At 49.8% G+C, this 22,120-nt stretch overlaps 6 protein-coding genes across 6 annotated transcripts; 3 read left to right on the top strand and 3 right to left on the bottom strand.

The window, feature by feature from the left end:
• Window positions 1–122: 122 nt before the first annotated feature.
• On the top strand, window positions 123–4,553 carry BDW70DRAFT_82883 (transcription initiation factor TFIID subunit TAF2). Its single transcript, XM_073744955.1, has 4 exons — window positions 123–2,726; window positions 2,774–3,142; window positions 3,194–3,985; window positions 4,050–4,553. The coding sequence occupies exons 1-4, from the start codon at window positions 411–413 to the stop codon at window positions 4,419–4,421; spliced, it is 3,849 nt and encodes a 1,282-aa protein (XP_073599940.1). The 5' UTR covers window positions 123–410; the 3' UTR covers window positions 4,422–4,553.
• A 245-nt stretch (window positions 4,554–4,798) lies between these two features.
• BDW70DRAFT_128535 (putative small nuclear ribonucleoprotein SmG) lies at window positions 4,799–5,675 on the bottom strand. Its single transcript, XM_073735444.1, has 5 exons — window positions 5,629–5,675; window positions 5,490–5,561; window positions 5,282–5,356; window positions 5,163–5,195; window positions 4,799–5,087 (listed from the first exon to the last, which is right to left on the bottom strand). Exons 1-5 carry the CDS (start codon window positions 5,656–5,658, stop codon window positions 5,061–5,063), a joined length of 237 nt encoding a protein of 78 aa, XP_073599939.1. The 5' UTR covers window positions 5,659–5,675; the 3' UTR covers window positions 4,799–5,060.
• A 153-nt stretch (window positions 5,676–5,828) lies between these two features.
• Window positions 5,829–9,680, top strand: BDW70DRAFT_169491 (uncharacterized protein; the record flags this gene model as incomplete). Its single annotated transcript, XM_073742696.1, has 9 exons — window positions 5,829–5,932; window positions 6,006–7,111; window positions 7,199–7,293; window positions 7,342–7,428; window positions 7,490–7,659; window positions 7,710–8,062; window positions 8,120–8,398; window positions 8,464–9,217; window positions 9,517–9,680. The coding sequence occupies exons 1-9, from the start codon at window positions 5,857–5,859 to the stop codon at window positions 9,678–9,680; spliced, it is 3,084 nt and encodes a 1,027-aa protein (XP_073599938.1). The 5' UTR covers window positions 5,829–5,856.
• Window positions 9,681–12,333: 2,653 nt separating this feature from the next.
• BDW70DRAFT_147407 (uncharacterized protein) lies at window positions 12,334–13,904 on the top strand (the record flags this gene model as incomplete). Its single annotated transcript, XM_073738714.1, has 2 exons — window positions 12,334–13,662; window positions 13,713–13,904. The coding sequence occupies 2 exons, from the start codon at window positions 12,334–12,336 to the stop codon at window positions 13,902–13,904; spliced, it is 1,521 nt and encodes a 506-aa protein (XP_073599937.1).
• Window positions 13,885–15,497, bottom strand: BDW70DRAFT_128529 (putative bis(5'-nucleosyl)-tetraphosphatase). Its single transcript, XM_073735443.1, has 2 exons — window positions 15,313–15,497; window positions 13,885–15,236 (listed from the first exon to the last, which is right to left on the bottom strand). Exons 1-2 carry the CDS (start codon window positions 15,436–15,438, stop codon window positions 14,322–14,324), a joined length of 1,041 nt encoding a protein of 346 aa, XP_073599936.1. The 5' UTR covers window positions 15,439–15,497; the 3' UTR covers window positions 13,885–14,321.
• Window positions 15,498–17,813: 2,316 nt separating this feature from the next.
• zfpA (putative C2H2 finger domain protein) lies at window positions 17,814–20,200 on the bottom strand. Its single transcript, XM_073744954.1, has 2 exons — window positions 19,551–20,200; window positions 17,814–19,501 (listed from the first exon to the last, which is right to left on the bottom strand). Exons 1-2 carry the CDS (start codon window positions 19,990–19,992, stop codon window positions 18,051–18,053), a joined length of 1,893 nt encoding a protein of 630 aa, XP_073599935.1. The 5' UTR covers window positions 19,993–20,200; the 3' UTR covers window positions 17,814–18,050.
• Between the last annotated feature and the right edge of the window lie 1,920 nt (window positions 20,201–22,120).

The following is a 22,120-nucleotide window of genomic DNA, read 5'->3' as shown; positions in this document are numbered from 1 at the left end:
AGTGTCTATCTTGATAAACTTGGCCGGCTCCGTTGAGGTCACGTGAGCGAAGAGCTCCGCAACTTCGGATGCTTGAACGCGCCATGAGATGAAAGTCATCAACCAGTGAGGGAACATAACAACCTGAGAGTAGGACCGCGGACAGCTGCGCAACGGAGAAAGTTGCCTTTATTATCTTCCGCATATCAACTTCCGTCCTTCAGGCTTCAACACTTCTCGATTGCTCTACAGCGCCGCTCCATCGTTCTCCTCTCACCCTCCCATTTTAAATCACATTTCTATTGAACGATCATCGCATTTACTTTCGAATAGACTTCAGCATACGGTACGATTGCTCCTTGAGCTTGGACATGACGGTGGATGGTCAGCTTGGCGCTCGTGGCGCAGTACACGACTGAGTATCTTGCGCGATGCCAGGCGTCGTAGATACTCCCGCCGGCCCAAGCTGGCCAGGTCTGGGATTTACGGTCGCGCATCAAAAGGTTGAGCTAGATTTGGACTTTGCGAGTCGGAGTCTGAAGGGCAAAACCGAGATCATCATCCATCCGCACTACAAAGACCTGCGTTACATCCGTTTGAACTTTCGACAGGGAGAATTGAAGCGTGTTACAGTCAGTGGAAAAGTGCCTCTGGTGAAGTACACCGATCCTTACGAGTCGCTTCAACTATACGGCCCTCATTACCACCAGCGCTTAGCGTCAAAACTCGATGCCCTCCTCAAAACACCTTCTGAACCCGAGCTCACCCTTACCCTCCCGAAAAGCGTCCGAATAGACGAACTTGATCCGTTCTCTGTCGAGGCTCAAGATCAGATGGCACTGCGGGCGCCGGGGCTGGCAGATGATACTGAGGGACCTCTAAGTTCGAAGACCGCCGAGACGTCCCTTCCTCGATTCACGGCTCTCACAGTGGCTATTGAATTTATTGTCGAAAACATACGAGATGGACTACAGTTTGTTGGAGTGGAAAATGGGGACAAGCGCTATCCACACGCTTATACGACAAACTCTCTTGATCACGGCACCGGGTGTCCGCTCTTCCCTTGTGTCGATGATCCTTCTTCACGATGCACTTGGGAAATAGCGATCAGATGCCCGTGCACTCTTGGGGATGTGTTTGGACGCAAACCTCGAGACCAGTCAGTTGGTGGGACCGGGACTCGGCTGAGATCAAACCACGATTGGTTTGCCCCAGATGATGAAGCCCTAGACTTGTCCGTCGTCTGTTCTGGGGAGCTGACGGATGACATCGTTGATTCAAAAGATTCCAGCAAGAAGACTGTCTCGTTCGCTTCCTACTCTCCTCTTTCCGCACGGCAGATTGGGTTTGCTGTTGGACCCTTTGAGTACGTCAACCTCGCTGACTTCCGTGAAAGTGACCAAGATGAGCAGCTTGGTCAAAACGCCATCCCACTGCATGCGTTCTGCCTTCCGGGTAGAGGCGATGAAGTCCGCAACACTTGCTTTCCTATGGCAAAGGCTATCGACTTTTTCTCAATGACTTACGGATCATACCCGTTTTCAAGCTATAAAATGTGTTTTGTTGATGATGCGCCGGAAGACACGTTGCCAACAGCATGCTTTTCGATATGCAGCAGCCGTCTTCTGTTTCCGGAGGATATAATTGACCCAATGTACGACTCTACTCGTGCCATCACCCACGCTCTAGCTGCTCAATGGATCGGTGTCAATATCGTGCCAAAGGAACCGGCTGATACTTGGGTAACGGTTGGCGTTGCCTGGTACATCACAGACACGTTCATGCGCAAACTCTGCGGGAATAATGAATATCGTTTTCGGCTGAAATTGATGTCAGACCGAGTGTGTGACCTGGACTATGAGCGTCCATCGGTGTATGACATGGGAAACATCTTGAGCATAGACCCATCAGAGGCCAAATTTATTGCGCTCAAAGCGCCGTTAGTTCTCTTCATCCTCGATCGACGCCTCACTAAAGCCAGCGGGAAAGCAACCATGTCGCGGATTATCTCTCGTCTTTTCTTGAATGCTCGTATGGGAGAATTACCGAATGGGGCTGTCACGTCCTCAGTTTTCCAAAAGACGTGTGAGCGTTTGGGACACGCAAAGCTGGATACCTTTTTCAACCAATGGATCTATGGTGCCGGTTGCCCCCGCTTCCAAGCAACTCAAAGATTCAACAAGAAGAAATTGGTAGTGGAAATGATGATTAAACAAGTTCAGTCAGATCAGCCGACCGCTCGCGATCTAGAAAAGGATGCGTTTATGCGCGACGTCAAAGAAGAAATTCGAAATGTTTACGCCGGTACTATACAACCTGTTTTTACAGGCTCAATGACGATCAGGATTCACGAAGCTGACGGCACACCGTATGAACACATCGTCGAGATCAAAGAAGGTGTCACGAAATTTGACATACCCTATAATACGAAATATAAACGACTAAAAAGAAATAAGCGACAGAAAGAGCGTGCTGCTGCTGTCGTTGGTGCCGATGGGAACGCGGAAGTGCAGGAGGACATTCTGCTATACTGTCTTGGGGATGTATTGCAGAGCGAGGAAGAGATGCAGCAATGGCGACTTGCTGACTGGAGCAAAGAGGACGAAGAACGAATGGGTCAAGAATCTTATGAATGGATTCGCATGGATGCAGATTTTGAATGGATCTGCAAGCTTTCGTTGGTTATGCCAGGATACATGTACCTTTCACAGCTCCAGCAAGATCGAGATGTGGTAGCTCAATTGGAGGTAAGTTGGCACATCCCTTTGTCATTTTTTCTGCTTACACTTCATAGTCCCTACAGTACATGGCCGCGCAACGCGAACACCCTCTGATCTCTACGATCTTTCTTCGAACGTTAATGGACCGACGATATTTCTATGGAATTCGGGTGGCGGCGGCTCGTGCTTTAGTGAAACATGCCAAAGAAGAAATCAACTGGCTAGGGCTGTTTCATCTTGAGAAAGCTTTTCAAGAGCTATTCTGCCTGCCGGGATCTCCTATGACTCGGTCAAATGACTTCTCAGATAGGGCCGCGTATGTCCTTCAGCTAGTCATTCCTGAGGCAATCTCCAAAGTGCGCGACGTCAGTGGTAAGACTCCCATGAGGGTGAAGCGGTTTCTTTATGACAAGCTGAAGTTCAACGACAACTCCAATAATGAGGTAAGCAAGTCTACCTTGTATGTTTTTATGCATATACTCACACTGATAAAGTACTCGGACAACTTCTACGTGGCCACATTGATGAAGTCCCTATGTCACGCCATGCTTGGAAGAGTTGAGTCCCGTACTGATGACCTGAACAACTTTGATATGGACGCCGTTCTAGAAGCTCAAGCCGAAGAACAGCTGGAGAAGGACGCTATCGCGGAAATCGACCGATATAGGAGAATGGACGAGTGGTCAAGCTCTTTCCAGAACCTCTACTCCCGCGCGGCTCTATATTGTCAAATGCAGCTGATGCAAGCTAAAATAGCTGAAGTCGACGTTATGCAATTTCTACCCTACACGCGGGTAGGCACTTATGACCTCCTTCGCCTGGACGCTTTCGAATGTCTTGTCGAGCTGGACATCTTCAAAAGCCCCGAACTGCTTCAGTGGTTCATTTTCACCATGTCCAATGACCCGTCCATATGGCTCAGGTGGCAGCTTCACGGCCTATTTGGTAGGGCACTCGCACCTGTCGCATTCGGCCGAGGCGTAATCAACGAGCCACCACCCGCAACCGATGGTCTAATAATCGAGCAAGAGTCCTCGACGGAAGTTCGACAGGCTGATCTTGCTCGAAGGCAGACCGTCACTGGGGCTTTGGCTGCTCTCAAGACCGAGGTCTCCGGTGACCAAGTACTCAAAGAGTGTCTCTGGGCCGCATGCAGCTCGCCAATGATTGGCATCCTAGAACTCTCGGAGTTCACGGACCTTTGTAGAGTCATATATGATCCCATCACTTCTAAGAGAGTCACCCTGAAATACCCTCGCTACTGGGCGGTTAAGCATCATGGAAGGGTAAGATTACAGCACTTCTATTCCACGGCCATAGACACTGAAATTGAAACTAATACAATCACAGGGTCGCCTCCAATTTTACCGCACAAACAAAATCCGCACTTCCCTCAACCCCTCAACCACATCCTCCGCAAAACGCAAAAGAGAAGACGGGGCCGCCATGACAGCCCCTAGTTCTGGCCTCCGCGTCACGTTCAAACAGTCAAGACCGAACCCCAGCAACCACCACCCCAGCACCCCCTCCGCCAAAACCCCAGGGCCAAGTTCAGGTCTTGGAACCCCCTTGCAACAAAGACAGCCCACGAAGCTACATATTCCGAACTTCGCCGCAGCGCAGGTGCACCGGCAGCCGCCGTCACACACCCCGGCGACCCCGTCTACGCCTGGTGGCGGGCTCAAGCTGAAATTGAAACTTGGGTCCCAGCCTAAGCAATAACATTAGATCCTTTCCCTCCCTGTCATCGTATTTCCATGATGAGTATTCTTGTAATGTATCTTCTTCAGGTCGTTATTCCTGTCCTTCTGAATCCATTTATTTTTTGGGAGGGTGTGGGCTGGGTGAGGCGTGTTTGTTTGGATGATTTTTTAGAAACATAGCTATCTATGTTTATGAAATTCTGAGAATTCCATCGTGACTAAAGTTGAAAGATCTCCTAGCTCGACTGGAGTAGAAATTTGCGACCACCGACAGAGGGTTTGGCTGGTTCTTCGTGGCTTTACAGAGTAGCTATTTGTTCCTGTTACGAAACTATCGAGATTCTTGCAAATATATATTTAGCATGCCAATTTCCTCCATAACATTCTGATCCAGATCTACAATTAAGCGGAAGAGCGAACAGATCGAAAGATTTATCTTAACAAATATCCCTCTCATAAACAACATAATAAAAGTAAATATGAAAAAGACGTGATGCCCTTGCTTGGTTCGATGGATTCCATGCGAGCAGTCCAACCCGTGAACTCCTTTTTCTTTCAATGAAGCAACCCACATACATCGCAGGGTATGGTATGGTATAAAATGCAAGTCGTCGATGTCCTAACGTTTCCCCCCTCCACTGGTGTCTTTATTTTGGGTCTATTTCTCGCTTATCCGTTCCAAAGCCTGTAGAGTAGAGAAGAGTCAGTGGTTTAGACGGGCGAATGCGTGAGGAAAAGAGAGAGAGAAAATAGGACTAACCTCGAGCATGACGACAGAATTGCCGCGAATGACCTAGAAAATGTACGTGATACAGATTAGCTCAAATTCGTATGGAGAGTTCGACTCCAGTCCCAGGTCAGGGAGTGCATCCAACATACAATCATGCCAATAGCTACCTTCTCTCCGCCTGGCTTCTCTTCGAACGCCTCATCTAAGACGATGTTCATGAAGACCTATGATCGCATGTGCTCCGTTAGCTTTTATTCCCGTCATGGCGAATCGATAGCTTTTGGAGGTAGCCCAGGACCTAAGTCGCGGGAATCTTGAAGCTGAGTGATAAAATACACAGAGTTCGGTCTGACGTACATCGTAGCCTCGTAGAACGCCAATGACTTTGCGGTTACCGTTGAGTTCGCAGAATACCCGCTTCTCCATATACTGTGAAGGAGTGGTGTCAGCGTTACCATTCCAAACGCCAAGGTAAGACTCCTTAAGAGAAACCGACCTTCTTCAACTCAGGCTGTGCTTGAGGCATTTTGGCGATTGAATTCTGATTGATTTGCTGCCTTATGGTGAACGGCTTATGCGGAACTTTTGATATCGGCGGGAGCGAGCGAGCTGGGCCGGATAAATGATGTTCCTGACAGCTCAAAGTCACTGGGTGACGTTGTTATCGGAACAATATCCTCAGTAACGTCTCTTAAACGCCTTGACAAGATAACTGATAGCAAAGATGAGCTCTGGTTTTGCTAATCGGAGGAAGCCCCGCAAGATTGGCGGGGACAACGGCAATGATGATGAGGAGCAAGGTAAGTAGCCGCCTTCGTTTGGTGCTTTTCAAGCTCTTATTTGCGGAGTTAATTGACTAACTATAGTATCTAGACACTGGCCCAATCATCAAGAGGCCAGTTAGTTTGAAAGCGAAGCAAAAATCCAAAGCGCGCCTTTCGTTCGGCCCTGGCGAGACTTCAATGACGGAGGGAGACGACGGCGAAAGCGAAGTCATCGTTCCAAAGAAACATGGCTTGGGCAGACGAGTAGTTGAGAAGAACGCGTTACAGAAATCGACAACTCCGTCCGCACTAAGCAATCAACTTCCACTTAGAGTTGGGCCCGAACAAGACCGACCAAGTTACAACGCGGAGTACTTAAATGAACTTCGAAACCTGACGGCTTCAACACCCAAGCCTACGGCCGAAGCTGAAAACCAGAATGAAGTGGATGTGGCGGCTAAGTTTGGTGAAGTCACGAAAGTCACTGCTCCGTCGGTGATTCCCACGGAGGCCGAGATCAGAGAAAAGAAAGCTCGACGCGCGAGGTTAGCAAAGGAGCAGGACAGTCATAGTCTGACTGAACAGGATTATATCTCGCTGGAAGAAAATGCGGGCGATGACTGGGAATTGGTTGACAAAGAACATGATAGAGATACGAGGCTAGTGCGAGACGATGAAGACTTCGCGGAAGGGTTTGACGAATACGTCGAGGATGGGCGCATATCTCTAGGGAGGAAAGCTGAACGTGAACAGAACAGGAAGCAACGTGAAGCAATGCGCGAGCTCATTGAAGATGCGGAAGCTCTTATGGACGAGGAAGACTCGGATCTAGAGGAGAAGGCAGCCTATGAAGCCGCTCAGACAAGGGCTGCGATGGGATACGGCAATGGTCCCGTAGATCGGCCGAAAACGCCCCCTAAGATGACATCTCTTCCCCATCTCTCGACATGCCTCGACAGATTGCGGATGAATCTCGCGGTTTTGGAGAAGTCTAGGACACAAATGATCAACCGAATGGAGGAACTGAGAAAGGAGAAAGCCGATATATCCGTCAGAGAAGTCGAGATACAGGCTCTGATTAAAGAAACTGGTGATCATTATGAGAAACTTAAGCAAGAAGCTGGTGTCACTCCGGGTTCCGAGACTGAGACGCCAGGGACAACAGATTTCGAGAGCTCGCGCGGATTAGAGAACATCGGAGCTTCATCCATGGCTGTATCCAAGACCAACTCGGAAAGTGAGACTTGAGCTTTATAAAGCAAAGAGTGCCTACCGGCTTTTCGCCAAAGACTCCCATTACAGAAGGTGCCACTCACACCACGCCGTGTCGACCGGACTCCGCACACCAGATCTCCCTCTTGGATTCAGCAGCGTCTTGATCTTGTCCAAGTCCATGAGTGATACCTACGATAATCAAAATTGGTCGATCACCCCTTATCTGCAAGTCCATGTCCGATGAGCCGAACGCCCTTTTTCTCCCTGGGTCGTTGGTCACTGCCGCGGGCTGAGCGTGCGAGTATTGGACCTACGCAGTAAGTGATGCCGAGCCGAGATATTCTCAAGCCTTATACCATAGTAACTCGTCTTGCGAAGACCGCGTAGAGGTTTAGCTCTAATCGAGACTCCGATTGACGAAAAAGATGGTGTCCCTCCGCACCTGTACCGCCGTTCGGATGCAACTCCAATTGAATTGTTTTTTGATCTTTTCCTCGTTGCAAACCTTTCTACCTTTACAGCCACGCATGAGATCAACAATGTAGAAGGTGTGGGACCATCCGCAGCTTGCTTAATCGGATCTAACTTGGCGTGTTAGCTTTGGTGACTTACATTGGATTTCTGGGTGTTATCTGGTTCACCTGGCTCCAAGTCATGATGTTCGATATCCGTTTTGCTCGAGACTCTCTTTTCGAACGAATCTGCAAAGCTATGCAACTAGGGATCATGGTTGGCTTTGCTTCTGCAGGGACAAGAATTACCACGGGTGTCCGACCCGAGAACGTTTGGGCCTTCCAGTCCCTGAGTCTTATGCTGGGTGGGAGCAGACTATTACTGTCAGTACAGTATATTGTCAGTACCGTCTTGATTCGCAAGCGAATGAGCTGTGCCTCAAAAGGACTTTATTTCATAGCAGCCGCATTACTCGTTTCGAGCTTGGTACATTTCGGAGTAAGCCAAACTCTGCCACTAAAAGACGATCGACCATTCCGGCTAACAATTTGGAAGATGTATTTTGTCTTCGGCGAAGACTCGGCTCATTCCTACGTCTGGACTGTTTGGTTTGTCCTGTTTTGGGTTGAAATGTGGACGGTTTTCGCAACCTCCTGCATTACTCCGGACATTGGGTTTCAAGACACTCCTCTGAACGTCCGTATGGGCCTTCTTACCTTGATTATCATTGGTGAAGGGGTCATTTCTGTTACAAGACTCGTCAATAAAACAGTGCGGCCTGGCGGTTGGACCAAATGGTCGTTTGTCCATATCTTAGGCGTCACGACCAACGTTGTAAGGCTTTAAGGATCCTCCGCGAAGCGGTGCTGCTCACCAGCTTGCTAACACAGGCATTGCAGTATCTCATTTGGCAAGAATATTTCGACCTCACTCCAACGCGCACAATAGGTACATTTGCGCAACAAATCTGGGCCCAACTTCATTTTCCATTCCACGTGGCCCTCGTCCTTCTACTGGAGGGATCACAGATCCTCGCCTTGACTCTGGATATTACATTGAAGCTGCAGTACCTGACAGAAACGATCTTGTTTGCATGCGAAGAACCGCGACCGGATCCCGAATTAGCTGTCAAACTGCTCTGTGATACAATAGCCGATATGGAAATTGATTACAGCCGTGGAGCTATCAGCGAACAGATGGCTATTCATGACATCTTGAATGACCTTCCTAATCACGAAATCTGCCCCGTCAACGGAACTATCGGGTTCACACTCACTAGGAACATGTTCAATGATCTGGTAGGAAATGTGACTTCAGCTCTCTTCTCTAGTATGAGGATCGTGCCGCCACAGAGTGCGCACGTCAGTACAATGGATAGCTCTCAGTTACTGAGGATGTATGTTGAGCTCTTGGGTTTTGTCTATGTGTACTTTTTTCTTGTTGCGTCACTCGCAATGTTACTCTTTGCTGCCTTCGGGCTCCTTGCTCAACGCCATGACAAACCGCTGGCGATGGCAATCGGGGTGGCGGTTCGCATTGTCTCTGGCGTCTTCCTGGCAAGCCTTACTGTCTTTGCAAAACATTTTGGGCTTGCGTATTCGTTTATGAAGTCGCCGACTATACTATATGCATTTACGTTTGTTTTATTGGGAGGTGAGTCTCATTCATTTAGACATGGGTGACCTTTCTCATCGGATTGTAGTGCTTTTAATTGACCGACTTTTGGATCATTTCGCGGGACAGCAAAGCAGCAAGAATCCGACCAGACGCAGGAAAGCGAGGTAGATGCAATGCTTACTGTTATCCATTCTTGTTCCTGGCTCTTCTGCACCTACTTGGCTCATTTTTCGAAATCGTTTCCGGGTGGCGTCGAGGATCTTTTTATGGTTATCGATCCTTCTAGATGTATCACATTTGAGTTACCAATGAGCTTGAGGTGATCACCAGTGCAGGAAGGACTACACAGTGGTGTCCAAGCTCGGTAGATACATCTGAGGTGTTCTTGAAACCAAAACTGAGTCTGCATAACCATGCATCGTCTGACGGAATGTACCAAGTCTTGGCCATCCCCAGCGGCGAGCGGCGAACAGCGGAGCAAGTAAGGCGGAACAAGTGAGACAAATGTACGAACGCGTTTAGTAGATAATAATAGAACATGAAACAACTGTTTTCAGAATCGAGACATGGGGGGTGTGTGCACTTTCTCCCACGGGTGGCTAAGACATGTCCCAACGGATGACAAACCGTGTGAAGGCGAAAGTGCCAAACGGAGAAAACAGCCGGCCCAACAATGGTTAATAGCATGAGCAAGTTGGAAAGATCAAATAGAATCTAAGGCTGCAGCAGTAGATTGTCTAAGACCCCGCTAAACGGGAGTTGTCGAGAAGTAGGTGTAAGCAAGGAGAAGCCGGGTTGGTTTGGTCAAAGCCCTAATCAGGGTACAGAACCACACAAAGTACAGGGACGACAGAGCAGAACGATTCGGACGGGAAACTACACACACAACGCTGTGCAACTGGGCTCGGGTTGGAAGCAGCAAAAGACACTGAGCTGGAGCTGGACCGCGCACATGCACTTAGTGCACTGGCCTGGCACGCATACCGACAGCTGTGAGTCTGTCTGAGCTTGAGTCTGGATCTAGATCTGGATTTGTAGTTGATCAAAATCAGAACAGTGTGTTGCGTTCGACGTTGCACTACTTGCACTGCGAGTAGCATGCAGCGGGCCATCCAGGAAAACATGATGCGGGGAAAGATCCTCAATTCACCTACCGGCAGTGGCCATATCTTCTCGTTTCTTTTCGGGACTAGCCCATGCGGGCTGAGGTCCCTTTGTCCAGTCGGAGGCGATGACGATGGCATTGCAATCAGGTATCTATCCACCGGGACTTCTTCCGCCTACAAGTACTGTGCTTGGGCCAGGCCGGTTTTTCATGACCTGCAGCTGACTGACAACTGTCCGGTACGTGGTGGAGAGCTAGGAGATGATTTGGTCCTGGATGTGGAGTTTGCATTAAGCTTATTGTTTGGAACTCCACAGAACCAGCGGAGGTTGGTTTGCTTAGTATGTGTTTTCTTCTTGTTCTCGAACGTCATAGATAGATTGCTGCGGGTTGGAGCTTTGTAGTGGACCGGGGACCCAGGCTTGGGTTGGGTATACTTAGCATTATCCATACGGGCCAAGTCAAACTTGACGAGCTTTGTCTCTGCCCGGAAGGTCAGGGCGAGTTCATCGTAATCCAAGAGTTTGAAGACTCGAGCTCTCATATAAAGCTTCCAAGGAACAGAGAATAAGCGAAGAGCCTCTAACGGTGCCCCGGACAAAGTGCGTTGGCTAGGGTTGGCTCGCCCTGGTTGTTGAGGCTAGCTTGTTGTCCTCAGGCCTCGGAACGGGAGAGCGACAGTTCCACCCAACGGGAGAGTAAAAAGCTCCAGGCAAATGGCAGAACCGAAAATCCCCGATCAAACGTCCAATGTCTCTGAGGCCAATTGAGAGGCGGGAGGTTGGGGTTGGAGTGATCTGCAACGGTGCGTCTCACTCAGGCCAGTTGAGTTGTTAAGAGCTGCTGTTGGCTCGGATGCACGAAACAACAAAGCCCTATGTGACCAGCCGCCAAGCGGGCACAACCGTGCAACGCAAAATCTGACGCCCCATCCAGTCTATCCAGTCTCGGGTTTTCTCTTGACTCTCCTGGTGTCATTAATCGACGATCTGCGACTTTTGTTTAGTTTTGGTTCTTCCTAGGTAGCCGGAAGTGTCGTCCTATAGCGGGTTGCGCCACCGATCCAGCCACACGAGGGGACCAGAAAGCCCTTGCTGAACGAAAATTGAGACGTCAGTTGATTGCCAAGTGAAGGTCGTGGGGATAATGGTGGTAGACCTAGAGCCCCCTTACGATGCGAGGATGATCTTCTTCCAGGCAGTATCCATGTTCAAATTTCGGCACATCACTGGAGGTCAAGCCTTAGCCCAGAGAGCTGTATGCCGCTTCACGAATCAAGAAATTCCTGCACCCGTTAGTACCAATAGTGGAAGCCATGATAAAAGAAGTTAGTAGTTCCCGGGGTTATGGGCCCTGGATTTCTATTAAAGCAAGGCCTCACGGGGATTGACGATAAACAGTTTGTGGCCGCCATCCCAGATCTTCTCTTCAGATCGACTTTATTTGGCATTCTGTTTTCACTCTTGTTGCGTCTTTTTCTTGTTGTCAACCAAGACATTTCAAGGAAAAGTATTCCTCTACCCTCCGGCATAGAGTTGGCTGCTTCTCGAATCATCTCACTAAACACGGTGAGCACTGAGACATAGCCTCTGCCGCACATCACTCCTCCATCAGATCAAGGGAAAAGCAGCCGCCTAGCCGATAATACGGGCGTCAGAGGTCTTACCTGGGGGAACCAGGCATAGTCATCCCAAGCTTCAGATTGACTTTCACCCTGGTCATTCTTGCGTCTGTTTCAGGCATCGGGACAAATCATCCGCTCCCCTGGAGATACCCGACTCTCAGAAGCGTGAGTCTCCTTGATATCAAGCGGGGGATTGCCTGGTGGGATTTCGTGGTAAGTCAATGGCTGCATCCAAGACCCCTCCATCCAGACATTGCGGTGCTGACCGGGACCCTTAGTCCTGCAGGTGCCCTGATACACTCCACAAGGTGCATAATCCAGCATCAAGATCTGATGCACTTTCTTCATTCATTCCCAACACCGGTCATAGGTGGCAGGAGCGGTGTGGTTGATAGCGCAGGCTGCTGGCCTGACTTTAAAGCAATGCTCCGTGTCCTTGCTGGTCCCGAGAGTTGGAGAAAGGATATGATGACTGAGCGCAATCTTCTCTCTTCTTCGTGTTTAGCCGGCCTGCCTGATAGCTGTGCCGCCGCCCCAGCCATGTCTTTTGATACATCATCAACCATCGATCAACGCTCAGAATCCACCATGAGGTGCGAGCAGCTTCAAATGGGCGGTTACGGAGGAACCGACGGACAGTATTTGGTTACGTCCGCTGGCTTACCAAACGGCGACTTTTCAGGACGAGATTTCCAGACCACCGGAGAACAGTATAGACGTTGGCATGCCGACTTCTCACCAGTCGAGCCGGCGAAAAGCGTTCGACCTACATCACAAAACTCTTTCCACTGGAAGCTTCAAAAGATTGACCGACCCAGCACCAAAGATACGTTCACAGTTGAAGAGCTTAGCTCCAGTAGTGGCAGTGCCCTTACTCCAGACTTGGTCCACCCTATTCCGAGACATAGCCCGTACGCTGTGACCAGCTACTTTACCTCTGAGAAGATACCAGAGACATCAACCTTCGAAAAAGCGGAGAGCCCGCTGTCTGAAGACAAGAAGTGTCTGGTACGAGGATCAAACTGGACAAGTGACGACTTTGCCTTCACATGTCTGCTTCAAGAAAGACAATCACCAGACGCCAGCTCGTTGACGACCCTGCCCGATAATTATACACCAGTAACCACTGACGGCACGTATACTGATCATTCAGTATCGCCTTGGCCATCAGTCAAGACGCAACTGTCTTGGGACACACAAACGGCCAATGCCACTCAATGCAAAGAAGAAGTTGCGTGGAATGAACCGCGATTTTTCCCCGATGTCGAGCCACAACAAACTCATTTCGACCAATTCCCTGCGATGGCCGATAACATCCATGGCTTTCCGAGCCTAGGCCACAGTGCCGAAACTTATGTCCAACCCTCGTCACTGCTGGACCCTTACGGATCAACTTGTCCTGGCTTGTACCTGAACGGCAACACGATCACACAACAAGAGCAAAGTCCTATCCCTTACTCGAGCAGCACCTTGGTATATCAAAACGGCCTTCGACCAGACGAGTCGACAGACTCATTCTTTCCCTCTGGGCCTATTTCGTACCAAACAAGTCATGTTGGCCACATGGCTACTTGGACTAACGATGTCAAAAACGCCCTTCTAATAAAATACAAGCGCCAGGGACTGTCGTACAAGGACATCAAAAGGATTGCTGGTTTCAAGGAGGCCGAGTCAACTCTTCGTGGCAGGTTTAGGACGTTAACAAAATCCAAAGAGCAGCGTGTTCGTAAACCTCAATGGCATGAAAAGGATGTAAGTCTCCGACAGTATCTCCACATTGGGACATTGCTAACTCGATGAAGGTGAGACTTCTGTGCGAAGCGGTCAACGTATACTCCGGAGACGGTAGAATTAGCCCTTATTCAAGGCGCCCAGTTCCACCAACCAAAATACCTTGGAAGAAAGTCGCTCAGTATATCTGGAATCACGGAGGCTCTTACCATTTCGGTAATTCCACATGTAAGAAGAAGTGGTGCGAAGTGCAGGGTCTCTAACCCCCAAGGAAGGGAAAACGGCTGGCCTGACAGTCTCATCTGTTCTGACTCGGATATGAATGCAATGTTATAGATAGATACCTAATAATACGCCTTAGATAATATGAACTCTTAATGATTGTGACATACCTTCAATGGAACCAGCGAGCACGGGTCCACTCGGTGCTTTGGTACTTCTGTATGTATCTCAGCAATACCAGCTTAGGCAATACGCACCCTAAGCCACAATAAACACGGAAAGCGTCATGGGATAGCATCTTGAACACCTCACTGGGAGGTAAACGAGAATAGAGAAGTTCCAGCCAGAAGGCAACCACGTGAAATTATATACAACAAAATGCTATCTACCACTTGCACCTGGTTTGGTGTATGCCAGCAGAATGCATGCGACTGTAGCGCCAACCCTCGTGCTCATGATCATAATAAAGAGAGCTCTCTTGGATCCGGATGAGGATATCCAATGGAGGCAAGAACCTTCATCAAAGCATCAGGGCTCCTACGCAACTCATGCCATTCCGCTTCAGCCTTCACCATCATTGTACCGGCAAGGAGTGTCCCGTTTAGTTCAACGACGCCCGCTTCGGCAATATCTTTGCGTGCTGCATCATCGACTGAGACAACGGCGCTCACACTCTTTCTGGGACAGATCATCATTGTCGATTCGGTCATTGCAAGATTGTAGCTAATGGTGGCCGGCCCTGTACTTGACTGTAATTGGCTCCGGGGAACTCCTGCTGCCACTGCAGCAGCTTTGTATAGAGATAGATATATCTCGTGAAGCTTCTCGGCAGAAGCATCCGAAGGTAGGGGAAGAGCGAAGTTTGCGAGCGGTATCCCGGCCACTCGTCGAAATTCTGATCCAAAAAACGCCGGCTGTGACGGGACAGTGTCAATTAGCGGCTTCCAGGTGCCAGTCCCGTCGTCTTGTGCCATTGCCTCTACGGGGATGAATTGTAGATGTCTATGTGGCTGGCTTGCTCCACTTTCATAACCGGAGTTGAAGAATGCAAATAACCTCTTGGATGAGGTGCCGCCCGACTGGTTTCCATCATTCCACGCCTTCACGCAGGCGTACGCTGCCGCCAAATCCTCCTTTTCCAATATATCGGTTTGTTCTCGCCAGGCAGTCGTCGCCAGAATAAAGTGATAGGGGATAACGGGGAACTTATTCAGAACGAGGAAGTGGGTTGGATTTTCTTTCGGAAACTGTGCGATCAAAAGCTCCGGGGAAGGATTCTCGAAGGGATCAAATCTTTTCTTTGGGCTTCCTTCATCCGATTTCGGCTTGCCAGTTGGTTTATTTGCAAGAGCAGGGCAGTATCTGAGTTGGTACTAGTACAAGCATCACGTTAATGATTGATGGGGTTCGATAGAAGAGTCAACTTGCGTCATGTTGAGGGGAGCTTACGGGAACGCCACCGGGGCGGAGGATTTCAAGATGTGTTTGGGAGAAGATCAAATGGCCAGCCTCCTTAGCAGCTGTGAAGCGTTTCGCAACGAGAGCGGGGAGGCTCTCGGTGAGACCAAGCTGCATCCTGTGAATTCGTCGTTTGATTGTCGGGGAGAGTTGAAGACAGGATTGCTGAGTGTCGGAGAATAAATGCGGGGTGCGGTGGGGCCAAAGAGTATAGCGGCTAAGAGACCATTGTCATCTTCATCACCTAAAGCAGTCTGGGATGGCAAAAGAAAAAAGAAAGGGAAGAAGAAAAGATGCCACTTAGTGGTTGTTTCAATTTGGCATTTATCCAACATTGCAACTTCAGGTCACCATTCTCTTTCCCATCAACACCCCTACTTCTGAGATCCGAATACTAAGATTCATCGCCTCTTCCACCTAGCCCATAGCCATGGAACACTCGAGAAGCATATACGAGCATATACGGCATCCTCAATTTTCGCCCATTCCGAGCACTTAGGCTCTGTGCTCTGCAGCCGCACCATTAGCCGGGTCACGCTCTTCTCCGAGGCCGAACATTAGTATCGAAACTGGTCTGATGGCAATGAAGGACTTCTTCCACTGGCAACACCGGTCTGGCTGGGACAAGTATCGCAACTGGAGCAATTATCATCACTAAGGATCTCCCTGATCGGTACTGGCTAGCCAGATAGAACAATTGCCTTAAGATGGTCAATTCCTCTGTATGCCTTCAACTTGCTAGCCGCTATATCCAAAGAAACCCTCTGCTAATTATTACCAAGAACTGCAGCGTGCAACGAAATTGGAACTAAGCCTGGAACTCCATTGTTCACATCACCACGCGTACACAAATACCGCTGCTTTCTGGCGCCTCAGCCTGGGTTTTGGGTTGCTGGGCGGCACCGCAGGCACCGCAGGCACTTGCATAACATAAGTGTCCTAGGCAGATGAGATAACCTGGACAAGCAATTTCTGATAACTGAGCTCAACTGAATTCTTCGTAACAACATCCAGTCAATCTTCACGGTGGCTTTACGCCCGCCCCGCCGGTAGAGTCTTCGCGGCGTTTGACGAGCATGGGGATGCTAGGGACACTGTTTCCATTGGCGGTGCTCTTTGCTGGAGAGGTCGCAACTGCAGTCGTGGGCTTTTGGACTACAAACGGGATTAATGAAGATCATATCCTAACTTATTTCTTGTAAACACTCGAGACGGCTTTGCTGTTGCTACCTAGGGGCGAGTGCTCTAGAGCTTAGCAAAGCCGTAAACCCTAGGATTAGGTTTCTTTTTCAGGGCTGTGTTGCAGCTATGGTTTTTCAGGGACGCCAAAGTCCCTCGTACCGTTTATCCACGTCCGCAAGTTTGACGTTAACCAACGTATTAGAAAAACAGAGTGATCAACGAGACAATCCAAAGAAGCCGGAGCAAACGGGAAAGCAGCTCAGGCCCCTACAACTTTGGTAAACTTATCGTCGTCGATGTTCTTCCGGCTTCTTTTGTCGTCTACCAGGCAGATGATGGCCTTACCTACACATTAGTACACATCCAGTCCTCTAACTCACGACCTAGCAGAGGAAAGAGGAAGGGAAAGGACTAACCTGCGCAAAGACGCTGAAAGCAATGACTCATATGCACAAGACCGCAAGACCCTGGACATGATCCGAACCCACATTCTCTTCCATATAATGCTACCCCGAATATATCATAAGGCGTACATAATGAGGCGATAAATCTGGCAATGACATGTCCCTCACCTTACCATTAAAAACCGGTTTGGCACGGATCTCAGGGGTCTCGTCGACATTGAATCCTTCCAGGCTCTCCAGTGTAACTCTGAGTCCTCCTATCGCGAGGGGCGGCGAGAGCATTCCTTCAATGTTTGGAACTTGTTGGAGGTTGTGGTGGCCGTATGCATGTAAGCATGCTTGTACGTTCTAATGATCTCCGTCGTAGCGGGCGGAATTGAGGATGGAGCGTCTGGCATCGAATCGTGAAGGAGAAGGCGCCAGCGGTGCTGTCAGGTGGATGGGAGGGTACCAGAGCAGGTTGGGGAGGCATCGGACAAAAAATGCGGGACGGCCCAATGATAAAGATGATCAAGGCGAGGATGAGAAAGGGTCGATTGTTGCAGCGGTTATGTAAAGGCTTGCACTGCTAGGACTGTGGGTGTTGAGGCTTTATGACTTGCAGGTTCGTCGTAGGCTGCTTGTGGTGTCCATGCGGTGGGAGAAGACGGAATGGTTTCATAGTGAGGAGCCTGAGTGTTGGACATCTTGCCTCAAAAATCTCTATAGATCTAATAGCGTCAGTGCAACTTGCAAGCTTAGCTGGTCAATGGGCGTGAGTGGTTGTATCAGTCTTTATCGTTGAATAAGCCATTTGCTTACTGACATCTAGTGGCGGTCGGTGCCCCGGCGAGACTTAATGATACTGGCTTGAAGCAAGGAGACCCAGCCCAGTCACTGCCAGGAGATGCTATTCAGTAATCGGCGCTAAAATGACAGAGTGCCTGAAGGATAAAAGATAGTCTCGTCTCACAGTTTATTAAAGAAATATAGAAGCATATAACATCACGTAGGCGAAGAAGTTGCCATCAAGGTCCAGCCTTTATATAAGTACATGTCTTTTTTGATTAATAAAACAATCAACGCAGTGGTATCAATCAAGCTATCCAAAATGCCGCTATCATCATGCCGTATAAGAAAACAAACCAATTTCAGGCTCGCAGATCAAGCCATCAGCTCGTCAATATCCACGACATCCCCCTCCTGGTTCTGGGAGAAGTCAGGGAGCAGCATCGCTGGCTGTCCAATGAGCTGCCCTCCAGTTCCTTCAATCCAGGCGCCACGTTCCTCCTCAGTAGCATCGAGGATCCCGTTGGCGCGCTTCAGCGTCTCGACGTCCAGGTCGGTGATATAAGCTTCGCGGTTTGTGCCGTCCCCAGCACCCCCGGGGAGCTTTAGCCGGACCTCGAACTCATTGTCGAGCATCATTTCGTCCTTCCAAAGGCGGCGCTGGCCGTCGAAGACGCAGAGGACACGCTTCTTCATCTTGATATTGCGGCTGGGGCAGCCCCAGGACTGTGGGTAGTGATCGCGGTTGTTGCGCCGCTTGGACGCGGTGAGACGGTTTTTATTATTGTTATTTGAGCAAGACTTGCTAATGGCGTTGTTGGCGGCCAGGATCACGCGGGAATTTTTGCCGGTTTTGGCAGACTTGGCTGGTCGTCGATCATCAGAGTCGTCATCGTCGTCGTCGTCGTTTTCATCGTCGTATCGATCAACGGAGCCAGCCGTGTCAAGTAGCCTATGCTTTTCCATTGTCTTCTGAACTTCCTCGTCCGACTCGACTTCTGCAAGTCTTTGTTGGTTGATCGCCTCGCTGGGTTCCTCCTGCTGCACGACGCGGAGGACACAGTCGTCGAGATGCTCGTAGAAGTCCTGTGCATTGCTGAAGGTGCCTGAGCAAGTGGAGCACTTGCCCGTCGCATCTTGGCAGTAGTCCGAGACGCTCTTAGCAGAAGAGGCAGCCGGGCTCTTTTTGCGGCAGTTTGGTGGGGTCTGCTCCACGCCATGAACTGAGGTTAGATGGCGCTTGAACACGTCGGCCCTGTTGAAGCTCTTCTCCGCGGGAGAGCCAGAGCCAGGACAGAAGCCGCAGACCATCGTGCCCTTGTAGTGGGTGAGGGTGTGTCTGTTCTTGTCATATTTGCGGGCAAAGCCCTTGATGTGGTACTCGCAGGTCACAATCGGACACTTTTCGGGTCGTTCCGATTGATGGGTGAGCATGTGGGCTTTCAAGTCTTTGAAAACGCGTCCGCATTCGGGATGGGGGCAACGTCCCTTCTCCTTGACATCGCCTTCGAATTCAGCGCCGCTGGGAGCTGGGCTTGCTTGTGAAGGACGAGAGTGTATGGATGATATCGACGACCGGCGATCATATATTGACGCAGGGCGAGAGTGAGGGCCGGAGGGTATTGGCGAGGGGGGGGCGAGGTTGGATTGTTGCGGGAATGATTGCTTCGGCATGTAATTTTCAGCATAGTGAAATTGAGATGGTTCCGGTGACTGAGGGTAGAAGCTGGTTGGGGCAAGGGTGTAGTCGGGCTGTTCAGGGTATGAAATGGCGGGAGGAGTAAGAGTGAGTTGCGGTTGCTGCATGGGCTGGATAAGAGAAGGGTCTGCCAAAGGTCAGCTCAACTCCACCAGAAGGTTCGGAAAGCCACTCACCAACAAAGCTATCTGACTTCTTTTGGTAGAACCCCTCCGCGTCAAAAGTGTTTGCCATACTCTCGTTGGAAAACAAATCTCCCATGACTGCAGTAGGATGGCTCAAGCCGTGGGTTGTGTCAACCCAATCCTCTTGAAAGGTTTGCGTATTTGCCGAGTAAGGCGAGCCCATGGCTGATGAAGAAGCGCTGGCAATCGAAGGACCGGAAGCGGTCGACACGCCAGACAGAAACCCCTCTGAAGTGGTAACGGGAAAATTTGGTTTGCCCATGTCAGTATATGAATCGCCGAACCCAGTGTTCTGATAGGAAGGCTGGGTCCAGTCGGGACCGTATGCACCAAGGCTGTCCACGAAGCTGAAGGAGTCGACCAGGGCAGGATCGATGGAGTAGTCTTGGAAGTATGGCCCCTGATGTTGCCTTGAAGGCTCTAGTGCCATCATTTTGACGGAGTTGGATCGCGATGAGAGTCAAAGGGAAATCGGCAGTTTTCAGGACGGTTTGGCAGAGCCAAGCTGCGGCCGGAAAGCGGGTTCGCAAGGGCACTATAGCACGCTATATGTACTAGATCTGTAGATTGCATGTCAGACGCGCGATTCTGGACAGGAGCCTCGATTGAGTTCAATAGTAATATGACGGGCCGCTCGGGGGAATGTCAACCTACTGCCAATACCGCGTCGCGCTGGCCTGTACACTTTTGCAATTGCCCAAGTCCACAGAGAACCAGTCAAAAAGGCACAGTGCCACGCCACTTGGGTTGCGATAGGATACGGCGGGGGTGATTTGAGGAGTGCGGATGCACTGGGAGCAAAAGGAACTCGTCTTCGTATGCGACAGTGAACGCCAAGGTAGAGCTGGCAGACGACGATACAGACGACAGTCAACGGATGCTTGATGGGTATAAAGGTAGAAGAGGAGGTGAAGACAAGAAGGGGATGAGAGGAATAAGAAGAAAAGAAGGGGGGTCCGTCAGAGACAGCATGAGGGGAGTAAAAGCATTGTTAAATGTTCTCTGATTGCTGGCCCTACGAGCAGAGCACCATCTGGACTCGCCAGTGGATCGGACAGGAAACAGATTGGCCAACGAGAACACCAGAGGCCAGGGACCGACTGGGGGTGGACGATGCCGACGACGATGATGCTGCTGATGATATTGATGGATGGGGTCGTGGAGGGGCGTGTGAGGAACTAGGCTTAAGGGAAAGTAAAAATAAAATAAAAATATTCAATTCCAAAGAAGAAAAAAAAAATGTTTTTTTGTCGCCAAAATAATACTACCTACAGGGGTCCCGTTATTTTGTTATACTAGCTGTATTGGCCTGTACCGCTAGGCACCGCCAGGCTTTGATCACCCAATCCTCGCTGCTGGCCGCAGTGACAGAGAACGAGCATGGACTGTGAGAGTGTGAGTGCGAGGAATTTTTTTTCTTTTTCTATTTTTCTTTTTCCTTTCCCGTTTCTGCCGTCTACTCGAAGATCTTAAAAACATACATAGTATTGAGTACTCCAAGTCCCCTGCCAGAGACCAATATCATCGTACCAAGCATCAACATCGTTGATCAGTCGATTTTCATCCACTCCGATCCACAGTCGTCGTCTTAGAACCCGAATTCCCGAGGCTTAACCGATTAGATGCACCTTTAAGGCAGAGAGGACCAAATCTCGATCATCGAGCAAGAATAAAGTGATGGTAAAAGACCACATATCTTCAGATGCACAAAGGATGAAAATTAAAAAGAAAATTGTCCTGCGCCGATGCTGCGGGTTGCCCGGCCACCCCTGTCGCTCGGTGCTCGCTCGCTACTCTTACCTCATTACGGCTTTGCCAGTGTCACAGCTCTAGAGGATGCAGTAATAGTCTAACTGAAAGGTCGACTCGCTTGCCATACCTCCAATACGAAACGATATTAATTAGCATAGCGAGTAGTTGGAAACTAAGTCGCGGTTGGAATACTGTCGAGTACAGATGCCCTCCGGAGACGCCGTCGTCTGTATGCACAGACCGGGATCTGACCCACAAGTGTCATCGGCAAGTCCGTGATGCTGGAATAGATGATTGTCTTCAAGTCGCAAACTTGGCATCGTGCCATCACCAATTGTGCTTTGACAGTTATCGTTCTCGGCTCGGCTTGCTTGACAGCCGCGATCGACTCCTCATGATAAGATGGTGGCAAATATTCCCCTCATCGCTCAAGCCTGCCTCTGACGACAGGGCAAGCGGTTCCGAGAGACGGCTTCTAGTCCGCTGATGCATGAATCAGTATGGTTTGCACAGTGGACACGAAGCATAGACTAGGGGAAAGAGATTGCAGTGATCGCCAGGCGATTCACCTCTCATAACTGGCCTGGGTCGGTTTAGGCTGGGATGTTTATTTGATACGACTGTGCTTGGCGGTCAGACAGGATTCCTCTCGACCCGTCAATTTGGGTCTACCGAATCCCTTTTCTCCAGAGAGTACAACGTGCAACTTGACGTAACTTGCGGGCAACTGTACGACTGTCTGGAATTATCAACCTATCACCAATCCTCCATCGGGGTCGTATCCGTTGACTCCGATTCCCCGACAGTCA

The sequence above is a fragment of the Aspergillus foveolatus genome (assembly GCF_047715535.1).
Source record: "Aspergillus foveolatus strain CBS 279.81 unplaced genomic scaffold BDW70scaffold_4, whole genome shotgun sequence".
Classification (NCBI taxonomy): Eukaryota; Fungi; Ascomycota; class Eurotiomycetes; order Eurotiales; family Aspergillaceae; genus Aspergillus; species Aspergillus foveolatus.
The sequence above is the reverse complement of the archived record's forward strand: the minus strand, read 5'-3'. Positions and strand labels throughout refer to the sequence as shown.